Here is a 21390-nt window from a genome sequence, read left to right on the forward strand (position 1 = left end):
CATCTGCTAAGGCAGACATCCATACATTACATGCTCTGTTATTAGCAATGTGAAATACTAATAAAAGTTTGTATCAAACTGGGGCGGCATAGCTCGGTTGGTAGAGTGGCCGTGCCAGCAACTCGAGGGGTGCAGGTTCGATTCCCGCTTCCGCCATCCTAGTCACTGCCGTTGTGTCCTTGGGCAAGACACTTTACCCACCTGCTCCCAGTGCCACCCACACTGGTTTAAATGTAACTTAGATATTGGGTTTCACTATGTAAAGCGCTTTGAGTCACTAGAGAAAAGCGCTATATAAATATAATTCACTTCACTTCACTTTCAGATCTAAAAATAATAACCCATTTTTGGCATTTTTGAATCAACATTTTTTTTTTTCCTAAAATCAAAGCGCGATCACAACAGAAATGTGACTTGTCCAAGCTTGAAAGACGAACCTAAGGTCTTTTTCGATTGAGCTGTCGACCTGTAATCTTCAGAAAGCCTGGCTTAAAAGGGTTACATAAAAACCAAAGTCCCAAACCCTGCCTCCTCACCAGGTGGACCCTGTACAAGATGCTGATCCCCAGGGTCATGAAGGGCTTGGAGAAGTCGATAACTTTCTCCCTCTCTGACGTGATGGTGAAGCCCGCCACCGCCAGGTCGGCTTTCTGTGGGATGGGACAGAAATAGATAAGTACGGAGGATGGATGGGATAATAGTGCATGGAAAAAAATAAAAAAATAAAAGACAAGTGGTGAGGTAGCTGCAAAAAATAGAGGCACTTGATGGAGCGGCAGCGCTTGGATGAGCGCTGCGATGGCGTTGGAAATGACAAAGAGACATTTCTGCAAAAAAACATGCGGCGTTTTTCTCTCGGTGTGGAGTATCCATCAACTAAATGAGGCTAATTGCAGGGAAGCACAGCATGGGAGGTCTTTCCACATGTGTCACCCCGTGTACGTGTGAGTGGGTGGCGTCCCCCTCCTTCCGTCACCTCCATTAGATCCTAATTGATGAACATGGGCCGCTAATTAGAACCGAGTGATCCAGCAAAAAGAGGGGGAGAGGGAAAGCATGAAGAGTCGAGGGGGCACACACCCGCGGCGCCAGAGTCCACACAGGGGGGCCCGCAGTCTGGTAATTGAAGTTTACCCTATGGTGATTAAGCACTCACTGAGAGAAGGGGAGGGGCGGCATTAGCCCGCTTGGACCACAAAGTGTCCGTCAAATGAACCCTCGGCCCCGACCAGCATTGCCAACAAGACGCAATCGGGAAAAAAAAGACTACATATGCAAATTTGGCAAACAAGTCAGAGTTGTTCCCAGATATGAGTCTAATCAAGGCCAGCGTGTGCATACAAGTGTGTGTGTGTGTGTGTGTGTGTGTGTGTGTGTGTGTGTGTGTGTGTGTGTGTGTGTGTGTGCAGGTGTGGATGTTGGACCGTGACACCAACTCTACTTAACACTCCAAACTGAAGGAAAACTTGACATATTTATAATAATTTTTAAGTGAGTAATAAGAGTTCATATCAGGCGTCCCCATAATACAGCCTGCCAGCATTCAAAATATGTAAACATTTTTTAATAAAACTGTTTATATTTATAAAAAAATATATATATATATGTATTTTTTTTTAATCCATCATTTCTAATCCATTTTTACCACTTGTTACTCTCGGTGTAGTCCTAGCCGCTCAGGGCAAATCATATTGTCTAAAGATGAATTTTTCCATCAATAACGTGACATCATTTGCGCTCTTTCAGTCAACTAGTGCCAGGAATATATATATCATATATATATATATATATATATATATATATATATATATATATATATATATATATATATATATATACATACACACACATATACATATATATATATATACACATATATATTCACACACACACATATATGTATATATATACATATATACATATACATATATATATTCAAACACATATATATATATATTGCTTTAACCCAATGCTGGCCCAGAGTCAAAAAGTTTGGGGACCCCTGGTGTATATGATTATTTCAAATTCATATTCCGGCAGCTTTATACTGAATTAATTGGCACATTTTTGTAAAGAAAAAAATATTGCCATTCTTTTTTTCCAAACAAAACTATCCTATATTTAAAAAGTAGAAAACCTATTTAGATAATATTGATATATCAATTCCCCAATCCTTGCAGAAGTTATTTTTTTCCATGCATGTAAATATACCAAGTGTGTGTGTGTGTGTGTGTATGCTGCGGTGACACTGGACTTAGGGTGGGCACTACAGGAGTCTTGCATATGGGCACCTCCAATATGGTGGTAAGCCCCTCCCTGTATGTGTGCATTAATGCAGGGGTCTTTACCTTTTTGACCTGGGGCCCACTCCGATATTAACACTGATTCAGTCATCTTACTCCTGATTTGGATAATATTCAATAATCAACTGCATGTGAGATAGGCCCCTTCATTGGCTCTTTTTTAAGACCCTTCTTAAAACCCATTTTTATTCACTGGCTTATAACCCAGCATGAGACTTTAAACTGTTTTTAACTGTTTAACTGCTTTTTATCCAACAAATTGTTCTTAGGGTAATTTTTATTTGCTATTTCAATGTGTTTTTTACTTCTGTTTTAAATGTTATTTTGTTACTCTGTCGTCTGCCTTTATTTCTGGTGTACAGCCCTTAGTTCTTCAAATGTGGTTGTTTTTAAAGGGCTTTATAAATAAAGTTGGTATGGTATGGTATGGTATCTCTTTTGCAAAGAAACACGCCCAGGGCTCCCACTACTTCAGCGCCATGGTGAGATGATTTTTCAGGCTAAGTTTTTTTTGCAGATTTTATCTGCCACATGTGGAAAGCCGGTCCGTGAAAATAATGCAAACATTAAACCGGTCCCTGGTGAAAAAAAGGTTGGGGACCCCTGCTCTAGAACACATGATTTCTATTCATTTTATGTCTCTCTAGGTCAGGGGTCGGGAACCTTTTTGGCTGAGAGAGCCGTGAAAGCCAAATATTTCAAAATGTATTTCCCTAAGAGCCATATCATATTTTTTTTAACACTGAACACAACTAAACACATGCATTTTTAAGCAAGACCAACATTTCCAGAGTATAATAGGTCTATTATTCTTTATAATATTGTTATTCTGAAGCTAATTGTGGAGGGGGGTGGCCTGCGGGCCTGCAGCAAAGCAGGATGTTGCCAGGACCGGCCTCGAAATCAGCGACAGGTGCGTAGATGGCCCACCTGGGCCTTGTTATCTAATCACCTGTCGCTCTGTTGGGGCTGGAGCCAGAGCGCGAGTGAGGACGAAAGAGAAAAAGACAATTGCTGGAAAGCAACTGAGAGAAAAATAAAATAAAACAATTTTGTAACCCTAAAACAGGCTCTTGGTGGTCTGAAGAAGCCCCACACTAACCATTAATAAATCAATTACTTCTTACCATTAACGCAACTTCTTGAACAGAAAAAAGCATGAGAATGTTTTATATTTTGAACGTCATTTTTAACACTGTGATTACAAGTGGAATTATTCATTATTTATCGTGTTAAGCAATGTCAGCTCAGATTTATCCGAGAGCCAGATGCAGTCATCAAAAGAGCCACATCTGGCTCTAGAGCCATAGGTTCCCTACCCCTGCTCTAGGTAATCAACTTAAAGTCTAGTATTTACCCTGTTGATGAGTTCCCCCACCATGCCCGTCCAGGAGCCGTTGGGCTCGGGTGCGCCGTAGAGGCCGTCGTCCACCAGCTTGATCCTGAAGGAGAACTTGAGGATGTCGGCCAGCTCCCTCAACATGTCCACGCAGAAGCCCTCGTACTGCTCGTTGCCGTGGAAATCCTGGTAGTTGTCTTTGCGCATCACGTACGGGTTTTCCTGCACAACACGAGACACGACATATACTGTATACAGTAGAGAAGGGATTTCGTAGGACACCAATTCCTGGCTGGATCTCACGTGAGAGGAAGAAGGTCTGTTAATCATTTTGCAATGCGGTCTGCTGAAAATGATGGAGAGTGCCACTATAAAGTTAAAGTACCAATGATTGTCACACACACACACACACACACACACATGAGGTGAGGCGAAATTATTCTCTGCATTTGACCCATCACCCTTCATCACCCCCTGGGAGGTGAGGGGAGCAGTGAGCAGCAGCGGGGGCAGCGCCCGGGAATCATTTTTTGGTGATTTAACCCCCAATTCCAACCCTTGAGGCTTAGTGCCAAGCAGGGAAGTAATGGGTCCCATTTTTATAGTTTTTGGTTATGACTCTGCCGGGGTTTGAACTCACGACGTCCCGATTCTCAGGTCGGAACATACTCGCCAACCTTGAGACCTCCGATTTCGGGAGGTGGGGGGTGGGGGTGTGGTCGGGGGTGGGCCAGGGAATATTGTTGGGGGTGTGGTTAAGAGGCTTCACGGTGGAAGAGGGGTTAGTGCGTCTGCCTCACAATACGAAGTTCCTGCAGTCCTGGGTTCAAATCCAGGCTCGGGATCTTTCTGTGTGTAGTTTGCATGTTCTCCCCGTGACTGCGTGGGTTCCCTCCGGGTACTCCGGCTTCCTCCCACTTCCAAAGACATGCACCTGGGGATAGGTTGATTGGCAACACTAAATTGGCCCTAGTGTGTGAATGTTGTCTGTCTATCTGTGTTGGCCCTGCGATGAGGTGGCGACTTGTCCAGGGTGTACCCCGCCTTCCGCCCGATTGTAGCTGAGATAGGCGCCAGCACCCCCCGCGACCCCAAAAGGGAATAAGCGGTAGAAAATGGATGGCTGGATGGTGTGGTTAAGAGGGGAGGAGTATATTTACAGCTAGAAAATTGCAGATTGGATTTTAACCTATTTAAAACATGACATCAAAAATATATATTTATTGTGAAAAATCATTAAGATGATCAGTGTTTCCACAAAAATAAATATCATTAATTATTAATAATAACATACAGTTAAAGGTAAATTTAGCAAATTGGCTATTTCTGGTTAGCCCAGAATTTTTTAATAATGAATGAAGGAAAAACGGAAATTTTAGTTTTTGGTCCGGGCCTCACTGACTTGGGACCATTGCACAATGATGTGTGTCCCAAAGTCACCAGCCTTGGCGTCACTATAGACAGAGATTTTAAACTAGACAAACAAGTCAATGGCGTTTTAAAATCGTGTTTTTATCACCTTCGTCTTTTAGTAAAGGTTAAACCGTTTTTATCTTTTAACCTTTTTGAACAAGTGGTGCATGCTTTTATTTCAAGTGGCCTGGACTACTGCAATGCACTTTATGCTGGCATTAGCCAAAAAGCTCTCTCCCGGTTGCAGTTAGTCCAGAACGCAGCAGCAGGACTTTTAACAGGGGCCAGGAAAGGCCAGCATAGAACCCCAATTCTTCAGAGTTTGCACTGGCTCTCTGTTCATTTTAGAATGGATTTTAAAAACATTGCTGTTTGTTTTTAAATCTTTACATGGACTGGCACCTGAATATATCTCGGACCTCATCCAAATTTACATTCCTGCGCGCGCTCTGAGGTCCGAGAGCCAGTTCCAGCTCGTGGTGCCCAAGACCAGACTTAAAACTAGAGGAGACAGGTCCTTCTCTCTGGAACACTCCGCCCCTCCATGTTTGAACTGCTTCAACAGTGGAGTGTTTTAAGTCTCCTCTTAAGACCCACTTTTATTCTTCGGCTTTTAACACTACGTGAGTTGTGTGGTCCTCTGTGTTTTTTATACACTTTGATTTCTACTTTACTGTTTTAATTGATTTTACCCTTTAAAATAGTTTTTAATCATATATGTTTTTATATATTTTTTTTAATATTGGTTTTCCAACCATCCAATTTCTACTGCGTATTCCCTTTTGGGGTCACGCGGGGGGCGCTGGCGCCTATCTCAGCTACAATCGGGCGGAAGGCGGGGTACACCCTGGACAAGTACCACCTCATCACAGGGCCAACACAGATAGACAGACAACATCCATCCATTTTCTACCGCTTATTCCCTTTTGGGGTCACGCGGGGGGCGCTGGCGCCTATCTCAGCTACAATCGGGCGGAAGGCGGGGTACACCCTGGACAAGTACCACCTCATCACAGGGCCAACACAGATAGACAGACAACATCCATCCATTTTCTACCGCTTATTCCCTTTTGGGGTCACGGGGGGCCCTGGCGCCTATCTCAGCTAAAATCGGGCGGAAGGCGGGGTACACCCTGGACAAGTTGCCAACTCATCGCAGGGCCAACACACATAGACAGACAACATCCATCCATTTTCTACCGCTTATTCCCTTTTGGGGTCACGGGGGGCCCTGGCGCCTATCTCAGCTACAATCGGGCGGAAGGTGGGGTACACCCTGGACAAGTCGCCAACTCATCGCAGGGCCAACACAGATAGACAGACAACATCCATCCATTTTTCTACCGCTTATTCCCTTTTGGGACACGGGGGGGGGCGCTGGCGCCTATCTCAGCTACAATCGGGCGGAAGGCGGGGTACACCCTGGACAAGTACCACCTCATCACAGGGCCAACACAGATAGACAGACAACATCCATCCATTTTCTACCGCTTATTCCATTTTGGGGTCACGGGGGGCCCTGGCGCCTATCTCAGCTACAATCGGGCGGAAGGCGGGGTACACCCTGGACAAGTCGCCAACTCATCGCAGGGCCAACACAGATAGACAGACAACATCCATCCATTTTCTACCGCTTATTCCCTTTTGGGGTCGCGGGGGGCGCTGGCGCCTATCTCAGCTAAAATCGGGCGGAAGGCGGTGTACACCCTGGACAAGTTGCCAACTCATCGCAGGGCCAACACAGATAGACAGACAACATCCATCCATTTTCTACCGTTTATTCCCTTTTGGGGTCAAGGGGGGCCCTGGCGCCTATCTCAGCTACAATCGGACGGAAGGCGGGGTACACCCTGGACAAGTACCACCTCATCACAGGGCCAACACAGATAGACAGACAACATCCATCCATTTTCTACCGCTTATTCCCTTTTGGGGTCACGCGGGGGGCGCTGGCGCCTATCTCAGCTACAATCGGGCGGAAGGCGGGGTACACCCTGGACAAGTACCACCTCATCACAGGGCCAACACAGATAGACAGACAGCATCCATCCATTTTCTACCGCTTATTCCCTTTTGGGGTTACGGGGGGGCGCTGGCACCTATGTCAGCTAAAATCGGGCGGAAGGCGGGGTACACCCTGGACAAGTCGCCACCTCATCGCAGGGCCAACACAGATAGACAGACAACATCCATCCATTTTCTACCGTTTATTCCCTTTTGGGGTCGCGGGGGGCGCTGGCGCCTATCTCAGCTACAATCGGGCGGAAGGCGGGGTACACCCTGGACAAGTCGCCACCTCATCGCAGGGCCAACACAGATAGACAGACAACATCCATCCATTTTCTACCGTTTATTCCCTTTTGGGGTCGCGGGGGGCGCTGGCGCCTATCTCAGCTACAATCGGGCGGAAGGCGGGGTACACCCTGGACAAGTACCACCTCATCGCAGGGCCAACACAGTTAGACAGACAACATCCATCCATTTTCTACCGCTTATTCCCTTTTGGGGTCCCGGGGGGCGTTGGCGCCTATCTCAGCTACAATCGGGCGGAAGGCGGGGTACACCCTGGACAAGACGCCACCTCATCGCAGGGCCAACACAAATAGACAGACAACATCCATCCATTTTCTACCGCTTATTCCCTTTTGGGGTCACGGGGGGCCCTGGCGCCTATCTCAGCTACAATCGGGCGGAAGGCGGGGTACACCCTGGACAAGTCGCCACCTCATCGCAGGGCCAACACAGATAGACAGACAACATCCATCCATTTTCTACCGTTTATTCCCTTTTGGGGTCGCGGGGGGCGCTGGCGCCTATCTCAGCTACAATCGGGCGGAAGGCGGGGTACACCCTGGACAAGTACCACCTCATCGCAGGGCCAACACAGTTAGACAACATCCATCCATTTTCTACCGCTTATTCCCTTTTGGGGTCCCGGGGGGCGCTGGCGCCTATCTCAGCTACAATCGGGCGGAAGGCGGGGTACACCCTGGACAAGTCGCCACCTCATCGCAGGGCCAACACAGATAGACAGACAACATCCATCCATTTTCTACCGTTTATTCCCTTTTGGGGTCACGGGGGGCCCTGGCGCCTATCTCAGCTACAATCGGGCGGATGGCGGGGTACACCCTGGACAAGTACCACCTCATCACAGGGCCAACACAGATAGACAGACAACATTCACACACTAGGGCCAATTTAGTGTTGCCAATCAACCTATCCCCAGGTGCATGTCTTTGGAGGTGGGAGGAAGCCGGAGTACCCGGAGGGAACCCAGGAGAACATGCAAACTCCACACAGAAAGATCCCGAGCCTGGATTTGAACCCAGGACTGCAGGACCTTCGTATTGTGAGGCAGACGCACTAACCCCTCTTCCACCGTGAAGCCCTAATATTGGTTTTATATTTATTTATTTTTTGTTTTAATTCAGTCATTGGTGGAGCATAATATTGTTTTTTAATATTGTTTTTAACATGGCTGTGCAGCACTTTGGAAACATTGTTTAAACGTGCTATATAAATAAAGTGGATTGGATTGGATTGAACAGTGCATGAACTCACAACAAATGACATACCTGCAAATCAGTCTGACTTCTGATGTTGCCGTATCCGTAATACGCTGATAGGTAGAAGTTTTTATTGAGACGATGAGTCGGGTGTGTTTTGACCTCTGCCGAACCCCTGAGGCCGACTCACCGAACTCCTAGGTCAGGGGTCGGGAACCTTTTTGGCTGAGAGAGCCATGAAGCCAAATATTTCAAAATGTATTTCCGTGAGAGCCATATCATATTTTTCAACACTGAATACAACTAAATGCGTGCATTTTTAAGTAAGACCAACATTTTTAGAGTATAATAAGTCTCTTATTCTTTTTAATAACATTGTCATCCTGAAGCTAACCAATAATAAATAAATTGCCAGGTCTGTTGATCATGTTTTTGTTTGGCCATGTGCTGTTTGTCCTTTGGACTCTAAGTTCCTGTTTTTTTCCACTCCCTTGTCTGGTTTCCTTGGTTACTCATTTTGTCCACCTGTCTCTGGTGGACAAAATGCCCGCTCACCTACTTCCCGAGCACTAATCAGAGGCAGTATTTAAGCTCGTCTTTGCCAGTCAGTCGCCCTGTGCTGACTTGTTTCATGCCTTGCCATAGCTTCGTGCTTCATGCCATGCCAAGTAAGTTTTGTTTGATTTATGTTCTTAGTCTGTTTACACGTTAGCTTTGTTTTTGTAGCCCAAGTTGTGCCTCCGCTGTGAGCGATTTTTGTTTGTATAGTTTTTTAGTTCAAATTAAATCATGTTTTTACCGAAATGCAATGTCCCGAGTAGTCCGTCTGCCTTCCTGGGAGAACGACCCCGCAGCAAGCTGCAACCCCCCCATCGTGACATAAAATACTTCTTGAACAGGTGCGGTAGAAAACGGATGGATGGATTTAAAAGCCTGATAATTTTTGGAATTTTGCACGTTATTTTTAGCACTGTGATTACCAGCGAAGTTATTCATAATTATCGCGTTAAGCAATGTCAGCTAAGATTTATCTGAGAGCCGGATGCAGTCATCAAAAGAGCCACATCTGGCTCTAGAGCCACAGGTTCCCTACCCCTGCCCTAGGGTTTGATCGAACCCAGGTTAAGAACCACTGATATATATGAATGAGGTCAATTAAAAAGTAGCTCGCCTGCAGAACTAGTTTGGGCACGCCTGGTATCGGGACAGCCCGAGTTTGCTGCAAGTTATTTGAAAGGACATTGATGTCTGTCATCAAGCAATGCAATCTTTGTTATTTTCTCACCTGTCACGTTTTCGTCAATGAACCGCAGCTCCCTAGCGCCAACAACACTTTAACTGCCACCACCCCTTTGACAGCCGACACAATCATCATGCTACTTACTGTACTTGTATTGTCAGCCATTTGGACAATAATGGACGTGTTGACTTATTCCAGTGGCAAAGTACTGCTGCACCTTGACTGCTATTGGCTTTGAGAAGTTGCTGTACACCGTAATAAAAATGCTTGCAGAAATGTCACTGCTTTGTGAGACGCTGCATGTTTGACTCAGCCTTCAGGAAAATAACACTTAATGCTTTTATTTAGAGTGCAAGCTTTTCTTGAAACATCACAACCCTGCGACTCGCCGTGTTGTTTACATCCACAAGCAATCTCCCGCCGCTACAAAAGGGGTGGGTATCGACATCTTCAGAAAAGGTAACCCATTGCTACGGTGAGGCATCACACAGGGATGCTGCAGACCAGGAGACATCATTGCAATGCGACAAAGCCTCCCTATGGCGGTGGTATTTCTTCACAGTGGACTTATCATTAAACAGGCTTCAGGCGGCTTCTGTGCTTTGTTGTCGGTGCATCACATCAGACTACTGTGGACTTGTTTTTCTCTCTCCAGAAAGAAAGACTTTGTTTTCAATGACTGGAAGTTCAATGGCTTATCCCTGTTGTCGACTTCCACGTGGGAACACTTTTTAGTAATCCTCCGGCGAGAAGAAGAAGAACTCAACACATTGCCAGTCTCTGCTGAATACTTCTTTTTGTTTTGCGGATTTCACCCAAAAAGGGAAAACTAAAATCCGGGCTAATAGTACGCAGTGTTTGTGGTTAAACTAGCTGTGCTTAAAAATCACTCACAACACAGTTGGCCAAGCTCACATTGGAGTCTCATACTGTTTTGTTTTTTTTCTATTTGTGTATGGTCAATAAGTATCACTCGAGAGACAAAAATATGACAAAATACTTGAAACATGGTGCCAAGAGATATTTTAAAATATATATTTTCCATAATATCAAATATATATATATAGAAATATGTTCAAAAACTACACATAAAAAAAGTTACATGTAAATGTAAAAATACATATACACACACGTATGCACAAATATACATACGTATAAATACATACATACATATATATATATGTGTGAGTATATATATATATATATATATATATATATATATATACCCATACATATATGTATGCATATATATACATATGTATATATTTACATACATATACACATATGTATAAATACCTACATATACGCATATATATACACACATACATATACGCATATGTATACACACATGCATACACACATATATATATATACACGCACACACGTATATACACACACACACACATATATACACACACGTGTGTGTATATATATATATATATATATATATATATATATATATATACATAAATACACAAATATATACAGATATACATACATATATTCATATATATATATGCACATATATATACATGTATATGCATACATATGCATATATACACACATTTTAAATATATGTATATATACACATCTATATATATACAGTATATATCATGTTTATCTATTTTTTTACATACATATACACACAAACACACACGTATACACGCACACACGCATACACACACACACATATACACACACGTGTGTATGTATATATATATATATATATATATATACATAAATACATGTATTCATATATATATATATATACAGTACATACATATATATGTGCATATATATGCATATATACACATATTCCTATATATACATATATATATATACATACATATGCATATATGTATGTATGTATATATATGTATATATATGCATATATATACATATATACGCATATATGCATATACATATATATGCATATATATACATATATATGCATATATATAAAAATATATATGCATATATATGTATATATAAATATATATATATATATATATATACCCATTATATATATGCATTAGTATACATTATATATATATTTATATATATTCTGTATGTATATACATGTATATATATACATGTATATACTGTATATATCATGTTTATCTATTTTTAATAATTATTAAAAGTTTAATGTCCAAAAAACAATTTCCATTTGTTGTCAAATTATGCACTCTCCCATCCGTGCCAGGCCGTCCCCACCTTGGCACCTACTGTCACGCGAGCCCATCAGTCTGACAAAAGGTTACATACGTTTGTGAGAAGATAAAAAGACACATTTGCATTCCAAGCAGCTCGTAAAAAGACCGCGTCCTCTTACTCACTTCCATCCAGCATGGCCGACAAAATGAAGCATTCTCATTAAAAGATGTGTGTTTTTGTTCTTTTCTTCACCCCAACACGCGCCGGGAATGCAACTGACTGAGCGCAAAAAAAAAAAAAGCGCGCACACAACAAATGGCAAACTGGCAACGTCACAAAAATAAGTGTCAAAACAGGGCTTCCCAGGAAGCGTGTTGAAAGAGATCTGCAGTGATCACAGTGCTTTGCAAGCAGATTACAAAACACCCTCTCAAAGCACTATGCATCGCCAGCCCAAGTCGAAACACTTTCCAGGGAGCGTTTCATTTAACGCAAAAGCAGCGAGACATTTTTTCCCCCCCCCCCCTGAATGCACGCCCACTACGAACGACATGCCGTTTGGCTACGAAGATGAAAATGCTTCGACTCGCTTGTCCCACCGTCTAGTAGTTTTGTCAGTGCTGAAGCCAAAATAAAAGTGTGTGTGTTTGTGAGCTGCTTGACATTTCATATCCTGTATATTTGACACCAGGTGGGTGTCTCGCTCTGTGGGTGTGCTGAGGAAGTACAGTATTGACTGTTCCACATCAGCTCTTCTTGCTTTTTGGCCGATAACTATCTCATGAAAGCATATTTATCTTTTTGTGTGGAGTTTGCATGTTCTCCTGGGTTCCCTCCGGGTACTCCGGCTTCCTCTTACCTCCAAAGACATGCACCTGGGGATATGTTGATTGGCAACACTACGTTTATGTCTACACTAAGCCGGATGGATAACCCCCTAAACCAGTGGTTCTTAACCTGGGTTCGATAGAACCTAGGGCAGGGGTAGGGAACCTAGGCTCTTTTGATGACTGCATCTGGCTCTCAGATAAAGAAGAATGCTGTTGGTGGAAAGCGGTGGATCGCCTTTAGCAACCGAGACACAGCCGGCGTTTCTTTGTTTGTTGTAAAGCTTTAACACAGAGCGGTCAGGCGAACATGTTTCTCTACGTCAACCGGCAAGTTTTTGGATGGGAAAATTGTGACATTAAGTCGGCTCTTACCGGAGACTTCAGTGGATTACGCGACCTCTTCCTATAGCTCAAAAAGGCAGCTGTGATCTGGACTCGTCGGCTTCTCTGAGAGACACTGGCGTTCACCGCAGCCATCCGACTTTCAGGTATGACTTTACAATCTCACTAAAACACTATGAAAACAATAAGCAGATAAGGGATCTTCAGGAATTATCCTAGTACAGGGGTAGGGAACCTATGGCTCTAGAGCCAGATGTGGCTCTTTTGATGACTGCATCTGGCTCTCAGATAAAGAAGAATGCTGTTGGTGGAAAGCGGTGGATCGCCTTAAGCACCGAGACACAGCCGGCGTTTCTTTGTTTGTTGTAAAGCTTTAACACAGAGCGGTCAGGCGAACATGTTTCTCTACGTCAACCGGCAAGTTTTTGGATGGGAAAATTGTGACATTAAGTCGGCTCTTACCGGAGACTTCAGTGGATTACGCGGCCTCTTCCTATAGCTCAAAAAGGCAGCTGTGATCTGGGCTCGTCGGGTTCTCTGAGAGACACTGGCGTTCACCGCAGCCATCCGACTTTCAGGTATGACTTTACAATCTCACTAAAACACTATGAAAACAATAAGCAGATAAGGGATCTTCAGGAATTATCCTAGTACAGGGGTAGAGAACCTATGGCTCGAGAGCCAGATGTGGCTCTTTTGATGACTGCATCTGGCTCTCAGATAAAGAAGAATGCTGTTGGTGGAAAGCGGTGGATCGCCTTTAGCACCAAGACACAGCCGGCGTTTCTTTGTTTGTTGTAAAGCTTTAACACAGAGCGGTCAGGCGAACATGTTTCCCTACGTCAACCGGCAAGTTTTTGGATGGGAAAATTGTGACATTAAGTCGGCTCTTACCGGAGACTTCAGTGGATTACGCGGCCTCTTCCTATAGCTCAAAAAGGCAGCTGTGATCTGGGCTCGTCGGCTTCTTTGAGAGACACTGGCGTTCACCGCAGCCATCCGACTTTCAGGTATGACTTTACAATCTCACTAAAACACTATGAAAACAATAAGCAGATAAGGGATCTTCAGGAATTATCCTAGTACAGGGGTAGGGAACCTATGGCTCTAGAGCCAGATGTGGCTCTTTTGATGACTGCATCTGGCTCTCAGATAAAGAAGAATGCTGTTGGTGGAAAGCGGTGGATCGCCTTTAGCACCGAGACACAGCCGGCGTTTCTTTGTTTGTTGTAAAGCTTTAATACAGAGCGGTCAGGCGAACATGTTTCTCTACGTCAACCGGCAAGTTTTTGGATGGGAAAATTGTGACATTAAGTCGGCTCTTACCGGAGACTTCAGTGGTTTACGCGGCCTCTTCCTATAGCTCAAAAAGGCAGCTGTGATCTGGGCTCGTCGGCTTCTCTGAAAGACACTGGCGTTCACCGCAGCCATCCGACTTTCAGGTATGACTTTACAATCTCACTAAAACACTATGAAAACAATAAGCAGATAAGGGATCTTCAGGAATTATCCTAGTACAGGGGTAGGGAACCTATGGCTCTAGAGCCAGATGTGGCTCTTTTGATGACTGCATCTGGCTCTCAGATAAAGAAGAATGCTGTTGGTGGAAAGCGGTGGATCGCCTTGAGCACCGAGACACAGCCGGCGTTTCTTTGTTTGTTGTAAAGCTTTAACACAGAGCGGTCAGGCGAACATGTTTCTCTACGTCAACCGGCAAGTTTTTGGATGGGAAAATTGTGACATTAAGTCGGCTCTTACCGGAGACTTCAGTGGATTGCGCGGCCTCTTCCTATAGCTCAAAAAGGCAGCTGTGATCTGGGCTCCTCGGCTTCTCTGAGAGACACTGGCGTTCACCGCAGCCATCCGACTTTCAGGTATGACTTTACAATCTCACTAAAACACTATGAAAACAATAAGCAGATAAGGGATCTTCAGGAATTATCCTAGTACAGGGGTAGGGAACCTATGGCTCTAGAGCCAGATGTGGCTCTTTTGATGACTGCATCTGGCTCTCAGATAAAGAAGAATGCTGTTGGTGGAAAGCGGTGGATCGCAGCTGCCTTTAGCACCGAGACACAGCCGGCGTTTCTTTGTTTGTTGTAAAGCTTTAACACAGAGTGGTCAGGCGAACATGTTTCTCTACGTCAACCGGCAAGTTTTTGGATGGGAAAATTGGGACATTAAGTCGGCTCTTACCGGAGACTTCAGTGGATTACGCGGCCTCTTCCTAAAGCTCAAAAAGGCAGCTGTGATCTGGGCTCGTCGGCTTCTCTGAGAGACACTGGCGTTCACCGAAGCCATCCGACTTTCAGGTATGACTTTACAATCTCACTAAAACACTATGAAAACAATAAGCAGATAAGGGATCTTCAGGAATTATCCTAGTACAGGGGTAGGGAACCTATGGCTCTAGAGCCAGATGTGGCTCTTTTGATGACTGCATCTGGCTCTCAGATAAAGAAAAATGCTGTTGGTGGAAAGCGGTGGATCGCCTTTAGCACCGAGACACAGCCGGCGTTTCTTTGTTTGTTGTAAAGCTTTAACACAGAGCGGTCAGGCGAACATGTTTCTCTACGTCAACCGGCAAGTTTTTGGATGGGAAAATTGTGACATTAAGTCGACTCTTACCGGAGACTTCAGTGGATTACGCGGCCTCTTCCTATAGCTCAAAAAGGCAGCTGTGATCTGGGCTCGTCGGCTTCTCTGAGAGACACTGGCGTTCACCGCAGCCATCCGACTTTCAGGTATGACTTTACAATCTCACTAAAACACTATGAAAACAATAAGCAGATAAGGGATCTTCAGGAATTATCCTAGTACAGGGGTAGGGAACCTATGGCTCTAGAGCCAGATGTGGCTCTTTTGATGACTGCATCTGGCTCTCAGATAAAGAAAAATGCTGTTGGTGGAAAGCGGTGGATCGCCTTTAGCACCGAGACACAGCCGGCGTTTCTTTGTTTGTTGTAAAGCTTTAACACAGAGCGGTCAGGCGAACATGTTTCTCTACGTCAACCGGCAAGTTTTTGGATGGGAAAATTGTGACATTAAGTCGACTCTTACCGGAGACTTCAGTGGATTACGCGGCCTCTTCCTATAGCTCAAAAAGGCAGCTGTGATCTGGGCTCGTCGGCTTCTCTGAGAGACACTGGCGTTCACCGCAGCCATCCGACTTTCAGGTATGACTTTACAATCTCACTAAAACACTATGAAAACAATAAGCAGATAAGGGATCTTCAGGAATTATCCTAGTACAGGGGTAGGGAACCTATGGCTCTAGAGCCAGATGTGGCTCTTTTGATGACTGCATCTGGCTTTCAGATAAATCTTAGCTGACATTGCTTAACGCGATAATTATGAATAATTTCGCTGGTAATCACAGTGCTAAAAATAACGTGCAAAATTCCAAAAATTATCAGGCATTTAAATCCATCCATCCGTTTTCTACCGCACCTGTTCAAGAAGTCGCATTAATGGTAAGAAGTATTTTATGTCACGATGGGGGGGGGGGTATGGGGACCGCAGCTTGCTGCGGGGGCGTTCTCCCAGGAGGGCAGACGGACTACTCGGGACATTGCATTTAGGTAAAAAGATGATTTAATTTTAACTAAAAAAAAATATAAAAACAAAAATCGCTCACAGCGGAGGACACAACTTGGGCTAAAAAACAAAGCTAACGCATAAACAGACTAAGAACATAAATCAAACAAACTTACTTGGCATGGCATGAAGCACCAAACTATGGCAAGGCATGAAACAAGTCAGCACAGGGCGACTGACTGGCAAAGACGAGCTTAAATACTGCCTCTGATTAGTGCTCGGGAAGCAGGTGAGCGGGCATTTTGTCCACCAGAGACAGGTGGACAAAATGAGTAACCAAGGAAACCAGACAAGGGAGTGGAAAAAAACAGGAACTTAAAGAGTCCAAAGGACAAACAGCACATGGCCAAACAAAAACATGATCAACAGACATGACATTTTATTTATTATTGGTTAGCTTCAGGATAACAATGTTTTTAAAAAGAATAAGAGACTTATTATACTCTAAAAATGTTGGTCTTACTTAAAAATGCACGCATTTAGTTGTATTCAGTTTTAAAAAATATGATATGGCTCTCACGGAAATACATTTTTAAATATTTGGCTTTCATGGCTCTCTCAGCCAAAAAGGTTCCCGACCCCTGCCCTAGGGAATACTTGACACCACCCCCGGATTTTCCGGGAGACTCCCGAAATTCAGCGCCTCTCCCGAAAACCTTTCCCGTCCAAAGGCAAAACCCAGTAACTCAATTTTGGTCAAAACTGAGCTGATAATTTTGGAGTTCCTAGGTGATATGGTTTACATTAGTGCAGCGTTTCTCAAAGTGTGGGAATAGAGACATGACAGGTGGGGCGCGAGGAATGGGAAGATATTTCACTTTTTTTTTATTATCCATCTTCCATCCATCTTCTTCCGCTTATCCGAGGTCGGGTCGCGGGGGCAACAGCCTAAGCAGGGAAATCCAGACTTCCCTCTCCCCAGCCACTTCGTCTAGCTCTTCCCGGGGGATCCCGAGGCGTTCCCAGGCCAGCCGGGAGACATAGTCTTCCCAACGTGTCCTGGGTCTTCCCCTAAACACCTCCCTAGGGAGGCGTTCGGGTGGCATTCTGACCAGATGCCCGAACCACCTCATCTGGCTCCTCTCCATGTGGAGGAGCAGCGGCTTTACTTTGAGTTCCTCCCGGATGGCAGAGCTTCTCACCCTATCTCTAAGGGAGAGACCCAAACTCATTTGGGCCGCTTGTACCCGTGATCTTATCCTTTCGGTCATGACCCAAAGCTCATGACCATAGGTGAGGATGGGAACGTAGATCAACCGGTAAATTGAGAGCTTTGCCTTCCGGCTCAGCTCCTTCTTCACCACAACGGATCGGTACAACGTCCGCATTACTGAAGACGCCGCACCGATCCGCCTGTCGATCTCACGATCCACTCTTCCCCCACTCGTGAACAAGACTCCTAGGTACTTGAACTCCTCCACTTGGGACAGGGTCTCCTCCCCAACCCGGAGATGGTATTCCACCCTTTTCCGGGCGAGAACCATGGACTCGGACTTGGAGGTGCTGATTCTCATTCCGGTCGCTTCACACTCGGCTGTGAACCGATCCAGTGAGAGCTGAAGATCCCGGTTGGATGAAGCCATCAGGACCACATCATCTGCAAAAAGCAGAGACCTAATCCTGCGGTCACCAAACCGGAACCCCTCAACGCCTGGACTGCGCCTAGAAATTCTCTCCATAAAAGTTATGAAGAGAATCGGTGACAAAGGACAGCCTTGGCGGAGTCCAACCCTCACTGGAAACGTGTTCGACTTACTGCCGGCAATTTTTTTTATTAGATTTTTAGATTTTTTTTTTTACAACCCCATTTTCTATACAAACTGTAAATCACTTTGTGATTGTGTCTGTGAAATCCGCTATATAAATTAATGTAAATTACTTATTTTTCTTGTAGGCTTCAAATTTCTAGATCGGAGCGAAAGTTTGACAGACGCAACAGTCAGTAACTAATGGGGGCGGGGCTAAGCGGAAGAAACTTTCGCGCGAATGGGTAGCAGCAAAATTAAAAGCTGTCCCACTGTCAAACGACACAGTTGCGAGACGTATATGCGACATTGCAAGTGTTCTTGAGGAACAACTCGTAGAAAAATGAAAAGAAAACCGTTTTGCTTTACAAGTGGACGAAGCTACTGACGGCAATAAAGACTGCCTGTTCATCGCATACGTGATACGTCCGCTTTGTGAATGGCGAGTCACTGTGCGAGGATTTGCTGTTTTGCAAATACAAAAAAAAATAGAGCCACTGCTGATGGCTGTTCAAGATAATGGACAGTTTCCTCAAAGAACACAACCTTAAATGGGAAAACTGTGTGGGCTTTTGCTCTGATGGCATAGGGTCAAGAAACAGGCTGCAGGTTCTAATAAAGAGGGTTGCGCCAAATGCGCATTGGACGGACTGTCATTCACCAGGAAGCACTCGAGTCAAGGCAGCTCAGCCCCGAACTCAATGAGGTTCAAACAGATGTGAGCGCGGTAAATTTGATCAAAACACGAAAAAGTGGCGTTTTAATACATTTATTATTGAACTTGATGCAAGTTATTTGATTTATTATTGAACTTGATGCAAGTTATTTGATTTATTATTGAACTTGATGCAAGTTATTTGATTTATTATTGAACTTGATGCAAGTTATTTGATTTATTATTGAACTTGATGCAAGTTATACCACAGCTGCACAGTTATTTTATTCAATATTGAACTTGATGTTATTTTACGTTATTGAGTTTGAATGTATGCAACTTGATGTTACTTGATGTTTGATAAATTTGAAAATGTTAAGCTTGGCATTAGCGTTCTGTTTGGGCGATGGGGCTTGAAAACTCCCCCTTGTCCAAAGTGGGGGATGACAAAAAAAGTTTGAGAACCACTGCATTAGTGTAAGCAATACTGTAATTTGTTCCGTAAGTAAGCAGTTACGCGCATGGCAGGACCTAGCAACTACCACATAACCGCGTAGATACAACAGAAAAACCTAGTATCTCAAGAAACCAATTGGAGCTTCTTTGTCAGTAGCCTTATTGTCTTTAATGAGACATTTGCACGAATGGGGGCCGACGGTCAACCTGATTATGTGATATTATGGCACGAGGGGATATTTGGAAGATTGGCCCAGGACGTTGCAAGCACCTTCATTAAATGTATTGTTCTTGATCTTTCCCCTTGCATACTCTTTTGGGCGGAAAACTGTGGAGGTCAAAATAAAAACTGGACGCTGTACACGGCTCTTGCCCAATGTGCAAACGCAGAATGGGGTCCACCCGAGATCGTGATAAAATATCTGGAGAAAGGGGCACACCTTCATGAGAGCAGATTCAATCCATGGCTCAATCGGCAAGAAAATGAAAGCTGAAGAAAACATCTATACGTTTGATGACTTTGTAGATCTTTGTAAGACAGCATCAAGATAGATTGGTTTTCCTTTGTTGTCTCAAAATCAGCTAGAAGTGAGTTACTAGGTTTTGGACGGGAGACCTCTCGGGACAAATTTTCTCCCGAAAATCTCCCGAAATTCAGGCGGAACTGGAGGCCACCCGAGTGACGTGTCGACAGCTTGTTTTGTCTGCCCAATGACGTTAGAACTGTAGAATGATCGAGGGCGAGTCCTTGGTTTCTTATGTGGGTTTATGAAGCATTTAAGTCTCACCTTAAAACTCATCTGTATATTCTAGCCTTTAAATAGACCTCCTTTTTAGACCAGTTGATCTGCCGCTTCTCTTCTTTCTCCTATGTCCCCCCCTCCCTTGTGGAGGGGGTCCGGTCCGATGACCATGGATGAAGTACTGGCTGTCCAGAGTCGAGACCCAGGATGGACCGCTCACCTGTGTATCGGTTGCTGATCCGCCTCCGCTTGGGATGGTTTCCTGTGGACGGGACTCTCGCTGCTGTCTTGGATCCGCTTTGAACTGAACTCTCGCGGCTGTGTTGGAGCCACTATGGATTGAACTTTCCCAGTATCATGTTAGACCCGCTCGACATCCATTGCTTTCGGTCCCCTAGAGGGGGGGGGGTTGCCAACATCTGAGGTCCTCTCCAAGGTTTCTCATAGTCAGCATTGTCACTGGCGTCCCACTGGATGTGAATTCTCCCTGCCCACTGGGTGTGAGTTTTCCTTGCCCTTTTGTGGGTTCTTCCGAGGATGTTGTAGTTGTAATGATTTGTGCAGTCCTTTGAGACATTTGTGATTTGGGGCTATATAAATAAACATTGATTGATTGATTGATTGTCAGGCAGTTTCATTAACATGCTCCCAGCGCGGCAACAACACACAACAACAGCAGTCACGTTTCCGTCTACCGTAAAGCAGTTTGTCTGCCGTAAACAGCAATGGCGTGACACTCTCAAACAGGACAATACTGCCTTTTACTGTGCATGCATTTGTGAAAATTACATCTACGGCTTTTAGAGCAGTGGTTCTCAACCTTTTTTTCTAGTGACGTACCCCCTGTGAACATTTTTTTAATTCAAGTACCCCCTAATCAGAGCAAAGTATTTTTGGTTGGAAAAAAAAAAAGAGCACTATGTCATCACTTTCTGATTCATTAACAGTGCAAAATATTGCTCATTTGTTGTGGTCTTTCTTGAACTATTTGAAAAAAAAAAAGATATGAAAATAACTAAAAACTTGTTGAAAAGTACACAACATAATTTAACACATACTGC

At 44.3% G+C, this 21390-nt stretch overlaps 1 protein-coding gene across 4 annotated transcripts in view; it reads right to left on the minus strand.

The window, feature by feature from the left end:
* The window catches only part of grik5 (glutamate receptor, ionotropic, kainate 5), a 475370-nt gene that overhangs the window by 40785 nt on the left and 413195 nt on the right, over positions 1–21390 (minus strand). For all 4 annotated transcript variants that reach the window (XM_061915085.1, XM_061915084.1, XM_061915082.1 and 1 more), the window contains 2 exons: positions 3661–3864; positions 537–650 (listed from right to left, as the gene is read on the minus strand). In XM_061915085.1, the coding sequence (XP_061771069.1) occupies positions 537–650; positions 3661–3864 (318 nt within the window). The remainder of the gene's footprint in view (positions 1–536; positions 651–3660; positions 3865–21390) is intronic.

This window comes from Nerophis ophidion, linkage group LG11, assembly GCF_033978795.1.
Source record: "Nerophis ophidion isolate RoL-2023_Sa linkage group LG11, RoL_Noph_v1.0, whole genome shotgun sequence".
NCBI classification, from domain to species: domain Eukaryota; kingdom Metazoa; phylum Chordata; class Actinopteri; order Syngnathiformes; family Syngnathidae; genus Nerophis; species Nerophis ophidion.